General features: G+C 38.5%; 1 protein-coding gene across 1 annotated transcript in view; it reads right to left on the bottom strand.

Moving 5' to 3' along the window:
- Positions 1 to 2,077: 2,077 nt before the first annotated feature.
- Positions 2,078 to 8,311, bottom strand: part of OSTF1 (osteoclast stimulating factor 1) — a 35,348-nt gene continuing 29,114 nt past the window's right edge. The window contains exons 9-10 of the mRNA XM_060762184.2: positions 6,625 to 6,723; positions 2,078 to 5,294 (exon numbers count right to left, since the gene is read on the bottom strand). Of these exons, the coding sequence (XP_060618167.2) occupies positions 5,236 to 5,294; positions 6,625 to 6,723 (158 nt within the window). The 3' untranslated portion in view covers positions 2,078 to 5,235. The remainder of the gene's footprint in view (positions 5,295 to 6,624; positions 6,724 to 8,311) is intronic.

Genomic DNA, 8,311 nt, shown 5'->3' with positions numbered 1-8,311 from the left:
TGTCCACTGTGTAGAATAAAAAGTTCACTCTTTTTGATTACACTTCCAACACAAGTTAGTGAAACTCTTATATAACTTCATCATCTTTCTGGTATAGAATACCATCTAAAAGCAATACAACCTAAATTTCCCAATTCAAAATAAATCAAAAAACATAAATGCTAAAATAAAACAACCAAAGCAGTAGTAAAACAATCTCAAAGTTCTTCCTGCCCACAACCTTTATGTTTTTGAAAGGGAAAATAATAGGAAGAACGGTAACACTCAGATTGTACTATTCAGGAAATAAAAATCAAATAGAACAAATGTCGAAGGAAATAAAAAAATGCAACAAATGAGTAAAACATAGGATTAGTCTGAAATATCATTGCATGGCTTTTATCTACATTGAAAGTTATCAAGATTTCCATGCAATAATACAGTGATGTTCTATAACTAGAAAGTATATGTTAGCAGATATTTTTTGCAAAGGTTTCCATAAAGAGTATAACTGGAATGCAGATGTACCAATAATAAAAATCATTCTTGGTTGGTTCAGAATTGCTTATTAAAAGTAACTGATTTTCATTGTAAAATATGTACATTGTGCAAATGAATGTATAATAAATACCTCTTGGGGAAGATCTAGTTAATATAGAAATAAAAAAGACTGATTGCTGTGCAATGAAATTACTTGCATGCATGGTTTACACATCCCGCACTGTGTTGCAATCTTTCTCTTCAATTATGCAGCTAGGACAAGAGCATACAGTGAAAATCTCATAACATCTGCAGTAAATTACATGGAGCTATTTGTGTTATAAACATGCCCAGAGCAGTAAGAGCCTTGTAAAATGAAACATTTTAAGAACTTAATTTCATGTGCAAACAGGGAGAAAAGAACTTATTGCAATGAATGGTGAATGTTCGAATAGATGTTAATGAACGGGAAACACTAAAGGGTGCATCAGAACTAGAGGGTAAGCATGTGCTTTTAAAATGGATTTATAGCTCCACGTTCTTGATACCCTTTTTGAATATATCTTCATTAGCAGAACTCTATTAAGACAAAAGCTGCCATCCCCTAAGGCTTACTGCTGTAGTGTGTGCAGTTTTTTTTGTTTTGTTTTTTGTCATGTCAGGAGCGACTTGAGAAACTGTAAGTTGCTTCTGGTGTGAGAGAATTGGGCGTCTGCAAGGACATTGCCCAGGGGACGCCCAGATGTTTTGATGTTTTACCATCCTTGCACAGTGATAGTGCACAGTGATAGTGCAACAATTGATATCTCAGTGAAATAATGAATGATTACAGATGACAATTGGAATGGCTCCTGACTTATGCTCCCGGATTGTGTGATTTTAAATAACTGTTTTAATTGATATGTTTTAATGATGCGATTTTAATGTATATGTTGTTTTATGCTGATATGTGTAACATGGTTAAGGTTCTTACAGTATATGTTAATTTCTAGAAATTATGTTTTGGTTTTCGCATGAATGTACAGCATTGAATTTTGCCACTATTATGTTGGAAACTGCTTTGAGTCCCCTCAAAGGTGAGAAAAACAGTATATAAATGCAGTAAATAAATAAATAAATAATCTACTGCAAGAAACAAAGTACAAATTGGCACCCTTGCCATCCCAGTAGTATAAGTGAACTCAAAACAAGTTGTTCTTTTGGTACCTGGTGCTGAAAGATCACAAGGACATTTCCATTCCTCTCACCCCTCTCTTCGCAGCAGTATTGAGATTAAGGAGTCATCTTATTCTTACTACTAGTAGGCCTGATTTTACGACTTGAGGTGCATCTATGCTGTATAATTAATACAATTTGACACCACTTTAACTGCCATGACGCACCGCTATGGATTCCTATGAGTTGTCATTTTATAAAGACTTCAGTCTTCACCGCCAAAGACTGCTGGTACCTCACTAAACTACAAATCCCAAGATCCTGTAGTATTAAGCCAGGGCAATTAAAGTGATGCCAAACTGCATTAATTCTTCAGCACAGATCCAACCTAGCAAGGCCCTTATGGATCCCAGCACAAGCATATCCTTAAATTTCATAAGACAAAGTACAAGTACACGTCTAAGCATTTTAATGTATTTATTGATACTGGATTGTTTTCTGAAGATACTTTTGGTTTACGATTTTTCCACCATGTAAATGATTTTAGAAACACATCCGTTCTGAGGTAACAGAAGTAAAGAGGAGCAAGGGTCTTTGAGAAAAAATGGAAGAAATTGAGAAAAATGCAAAAGAGAAAAAGGGCAGAAACAGTCTCCACTTCCCTGCTACAGATGTGGATGCAAATACTTTGCAAATGTTACTACAATGTAACCAGTTTGTATCCAAGAACGGGATTTTCATTTAAAGGAATTCCCTGACTGGACAAGGTGGTTTCAGTATACATTTGCCTCTCTAGAGCAGAAGCTCCGAAAATATGATTTGGCACATTGTGTCTACAATAGGGATGAAAGGAATATTTATAACCACTTTAAAAACAGTTGAAAAACATGAAATCCTAGACTACCAAGAATCTTCCCAATTCAGGTTTTATTCCATGTATAATCCACATATGGTTGTTTTGCATGGAAAATAGCATTTTCAGTGCACATTAATTCTTAAGAAGAGAATGGTGTTTGCACCACAGAAACAAACTGAAATTGGGGATTTCTGTGTAAAATTCACAAATTGTTGGTTTACATAGAAAGTAACATTTTTGCACAGGAAACCACTTTAGCACAGGAATTAATCTTTCTGCATTGAACGCATATTCATTTTGCACGGAAGAAATTACGAATCAAGAACATTATAAAACTGCATGGCTTTCTAAGACTTCCCTGCAGTGGGATGAAAATTGCTGAAATCATTGCTACCTTCAAGAAGAAACTTAGACTGGATTTATACTGCCACATAATGCAGTCTGAACTGTGTGATATGGTTAGTGTAGACTAGTGGTTCTCATCCTGTGGGTCCTCAGGTGTTTTGTCCTACAACTCCCAGAAATCCCAGCCAGTTGAAGGACAAAACATTGAAGGGACTTGAAGGACAAAACATCTGGGGACCCACAGGTTGAGAACCACTGTTATATAATGCAAGTTCAAAGTGCATTATATGGCAGTGTAGACCCAGCCTTAGTGCAGAATTACATCCCCAGTCTACATTTGGTCCTCTTCACAGCAACAGGAGCCCCCAGTGGCACAATGGGTTAAATTCTTGTGCCGCAGGACTGCTGACCAAAAGCTCAACGGTTGAAATCCAGGGAGTGGGGTGAGCTCCCATCTGTCAGCTCCAGCTTCTCATATTGGGACATGAGAGAAGCCCCCCACAAAATGGTAAAACATCCAGGTGTCCCCTGGGCTACATCCTTTCAGATGGCCAATTCCCTTACACCAGAAGCAACTTGCAGTTTTTCAAGTCGCTCCTGACATGAAAAAACAGAAAACAGCAACATCACCAATCAGCTATTTGGAAAGGAAACTAGGAACACTGTTGATGATCTTATTGAGTTATAGGCATGCTCAGCAGAATGGAGGCCAGAGGGATTTAAAAAAAAAAATGCCTACAAAGGGAGTACTGATATAGTTAGAGGTTCTCAACCTTTGGTTCTCCAGCTGTTTTGGATGACAAGACTCCTTCACCATAGCCATGCTGGTTGGTACTTTTGGGAACCAAAATTGAAAGTTGCCTGAGGGCAAAACACTGAGAACCACTGCTCTAAGAATTTGAGAGAAAGGAAATCAATAATAACTCCCATATTAATATTATCTGCTAAAATAAGATTCAATTGGAGTGAGGGTTTTATATATAGATAGTTTTAGTCCTCCAGATATTTTGGACTTTAGCTTTTAGAATTCTTACATATTGGCTGGAACTTCTTGGATAAAGTTCAATTCATCTGGAGGACCAAAGGTTGAAAACCACCCCCAGATTTGTATTTTACAGCAGTATTGCAAACTATTTCCTTCTCCTGGCATATACTTCTTTGTGCAGCCTTTGGACTTCCTCCCTATCCCATTCTGAGAGGAAAGATGAACCTACACTGTAGAATTAATGGAATCTGACACAACTTTAACTGCCATGCGTCAATGTGATGGAATCCTGGGATTTGTAATATGATAAGGTAGAAGCACTTTTTGACAGAAAAAGCTAAAGAAGACTAAAGATCTTGTAAAATTACAACTCCCAAATTCATTTCAGAGTGGAAGAAGGGCCAAGTTTCCGTTATCCTCTAAACAGCTGATGGATGGAGACATTTCTAGCTTCCTGTGATAGCTGACAAAGCCTCCTTCTATATAAAACAGATTACCAAAGTAGACAATCCACAATATCTGCTTTGAACTGGATTATATGAATCTGCACTGCCATATAATCCAGTTCAAAGCAGATAATCTGGATTTTATATGGCAGCATAGAAGGGCCCATAGTAAATGCTTTTTCTTCTCTCCGACTGTATCTAAACTGCCCTATATCCCAGGATCTGATCCCAGGTTATCTGCTTTGAATTATATGAATCTACACTGCCAGATAATCTGAGATAAAGCAGGTAATCTGGAATCAGATCATGGGATATAGGACAGTGTAGATCCAGCCTCCGCTAACACTATTCTATTGCTGTAGATCATTTATAGAAAGAGCAGGTAATGTACATAAACAGTCATAACCATGGCCAGATTTAACAGGAACATGAAATGTTCTGCTCCAATACCCTTAGGGGCATTGTGTCTATATTAATCCATTCCCTTTCCATTGTACAAATCTGGGCTCCCAGCACCTTCATATGGAGAGGGGAGAAAGAGTAACAGAGAAAATGAAAGAGAAAAGTGTCAAGATGAATTAAGGCAAATATCAACTAATCTGCTAGAATGTTTCACTCTGTAAAGATAATCATGGCAGATAGATTAAAGATGGCTTTTCACTCTGCAAATAGGTTTATACACATATATACATATCCCAAATTATATCCCTGTTTTTAAAGGCTAGGTCTATAGCCAGTGGAACAAGTAATTTATGGGAAAATCTATCACACATACACTCTTTAGAAAAAACAAATATTTAAAAGCAACACAAGAATTCATGGCCCTTAATACGAGGAAGATATTTTACCTGGTGGAAAGAACCTTTGATTTACATGATCGTAACACTTCATATATGTTAAAAGTACACTTTGTAATTTGAGGAATAGAGCATTTGAGAAAGGTAGAGGCAACAGAGGTTGTGGATTTTTCAAAACAGTATTAAGGAAACTTAGTCGGAATCTTCATCATCAAGGTACTCTTCTGCATTGCTTAATGTTCGCATTATGCCTGAAATGAAAAACAAAGAGCATGCAAAATTATCACTTAGTAGCAGGGGATTTTTGATGTTTTAGAACAGGTATGGGCAAACTCAGGCCCAGGGGCCTCATGCAGCCCCCTGGACTCTTTTCTCAGGCCCTCCTCTCTCTCACCATTCTATCCTTCCTTTCTCCTTCCCTCTTTCTCCCTTCCTCCTTCCTTCCCTTCCACCCTTTCCTCCTTCCTTCCCTCTTTCCCTCTCTCCCTTCTTTCTCCTTCCTTCCATCCTTCCCTTTTATCTTTCCTTCCTTCTCTCTTAACCTCCCTCCCTTCATTCCCTTTCTCCCTCCCTCCTTCCTTCCCTTCCACCTTTCTGTCCGTCCTTCTTTGCTTCTCTCTTCCCTTTCTCCTCTTTTTCCTTCCTTCCTCCTTCCCTTCCACCTTGTCATCCTTCCCTTCCCCTTTGTCTTTCCTTCTCTCTTTCTTTCCTTCCTTCTTACCTCCCTCCTTCCCTTCCTTATCTTTTTCTCCTTCCATCCCTCCCTTCCTCCCTTTCGTCCTTCCTCCCTTCCTTCCTTGTCTTTTTCCTTTCTCCTTCCCTTCCTTCCTTCCATCACGGGACAGTCAGGCCTCTTAACAGGGAGTTTTAGCATGCGGCCCCCAAGTTAGAAAGTTTACCCATGCCTGTTTTAGAATCTGCTATTTAAATCTTTTGTCTTCAACAACTTAAAATGGCCTTAAAAAGAGTCAGCGTGGTGTAGTGGTTAGAGTGCTGATTGCAACACTGAAGACCAGGGTTTATATCAGAGGAAGGCAAAAGCAAATCCCCTCTGAACAAAACCTGACCAAGAAAGCCCCATGGTGGGTTCATTTTAGGGTTGCCATAAGTAAGAAATGACTTGAAGACACACAACAACAACAACAACAACAATGCTAGTGGCAGTGCATAAAAAGCACTTTAGAGGGCCAAGTTGATCAATGGCTACAATTTATTCACCCTGCAGTATAGCTTCTTCAATTGTTTCTACAGTTGATGGTGCCCAAAGATAGCAGTTAAAAGCAATGGTGCTCCATCTTTGTGTCCCTGAGAAAAGATTTTGTGCGGAGGAAAGAAGAAATACCAAGAACACATTTGAAGTTTCCAAATGGAAGTTGTTATTTCATGAATGAAACAGAACAACTGCCCAAGCAGAATCTCACCCAGAGCTTGGAAGTGTTTCTTTGACTGCAGGGCTCACAATCCACTAGACTAGACCATTCCTAACCTCACCACATAATGCTACTTTGGGGCTATTTTTCTGGGGAATATCAGAAAAATAGTTGGAAGTTTACTGCTGCATGCATGTTTTTCAAATCTTACTTTGTCCTTGTTTCTTTTTAAGCAGAGAAGCACACGTTGCATCCGTGGCCATGTCCAGGGCCAATTTCTTCTCATTGTTTCTTAAATCCGTTCTAGCACCTGTGGAAAAAGAAAACAGAGCACATCACTATTATACCAATTCATAGATAATAAAAGCTATAGCCACACATCTTCACTATCCTTAGCAGCATTTTTTGCCCAAAACCGAATTGATTTTTCTGACATTCTAGATATACCAAATGAAAGGCTCTCATTCTACATATGCCAAAGTATAATACTTTTAACTGTTGGATTTAACAGTGTTTTGTATAGATGCTTGTTAGATGATGTTTCTGTTGACATAAATGCATATGATGATTGGTCGGAGCATTAATAAATTGATTGATTGATAGTGAATGTTAAATTCTGAAGGAAAGTATTATTTGTTTGTTTGTTTGTTTGTTTCATTTGTACCCTGTCTTTCTCACCCCTTATTATTTATTTATTTATTATTTGCACTTGTTAACCGCCACTCTCAGCCCAAAGGCGACTCGTGGCGGTGTACAGAACATAGAACATAAAGACAACAATTACAGTAAATTCAGGACCATAACACACATCTTACTAACACACATCTAATTAAACTAAAAATCCGCTTCGTCTTGTTTGGGTCATAATCAATCTCGTAGTCTTAGTCCATTCCGGTGGTCATTCCAAAACATAGCACTTAATTGAAGGCCTTTTCGAAGAGCCAGGTTTTCAGGCCCTTGCGGAAGGCCATGAGGGAAGGCGCCTGTCTAATTTCAGCAGGGAGGGAGTTCCACAGCCGGGGGGCCACCACCGAGAAGGCCCGCTCTCTAGTCCCCGCCAGGCGTGCCTGTGAGGCAGGCGGGACCGAGAGAAGGGCCTCCCCGGATGATCTCAAGGTCCTCGTGGGCTCGTAGGCCGAGATGCGGTACTTAAGGTATTTTGGGCCGGAACCGTTTAGGGCTTTGTAGGTTGGCACCAGCACCTTGAATTGGGCCCGGTAGCTGATCGGCAGCCAGTGGAGCTGGGACAGCAAGGGGGACTCAAGTCAGCTTACAATTTACAATAATAATATAACGTATTATAATATTGATAATAGTATTATAATGTAATACAATATAATACTAATAATAATACAATATAATAATTATATATTTCATATTACATGTAATATTACTAATAATATTGCAGTATAGTGGTATAATATGGGAATGTATGGTACTAATATTGTGCTATGCTAATAATATAATATATTGTATTTACATATAACTTATAAGCCGCTCTGTAGTAAATAAATAATAAATAAATAAACTCTGGCAAGATTCAATGCCACTTAACATAGTTATAAAACATATCCCATACACTAAAAACAGTTAAAACGGTAAGCAAATAAAATACATAGAATAAAAACCAGTTGAAAACGTATAAAGTTCATGATCCCATTCATCTATAATCCTTGCTCATAATCCTTATTCAGACCATGTCAAAATTATCATGAAACACTCTCAAAAAAGGCAGCACTGCTCAAATCAGGGTTGGTAAAGTGGTTCTCCCTCTGGACACATCTTACCAAGACAACCCCATGATAGGTTTGCTTTTGGGTAAAAAAATGACTTGAAGGCTCACAACAACAAAAACAACAACAGGCCTTTTGTCCCCAGGGGGTGATTCTGATTACCTC

This window comes from Anolis sagrei, chromosome 2 (genome assembly GCF_037176765.1).
Source record: "Anolis sagrei isolate rAnoSag1 chromosome 2, rAnoSag1.mat, whole genome shotgun sequence".
NCBI classification, from domain to species: Eukaryota; Metazoa; Chordata; class Lepidosauria; order Squamata; family Dactyloidae; genus Anolis; species Anolis sagrei.
Note: the sequence above shows the minus strand (reverse complement) of the source record. Positions and strands in the feature narration are given on the sequence as shown.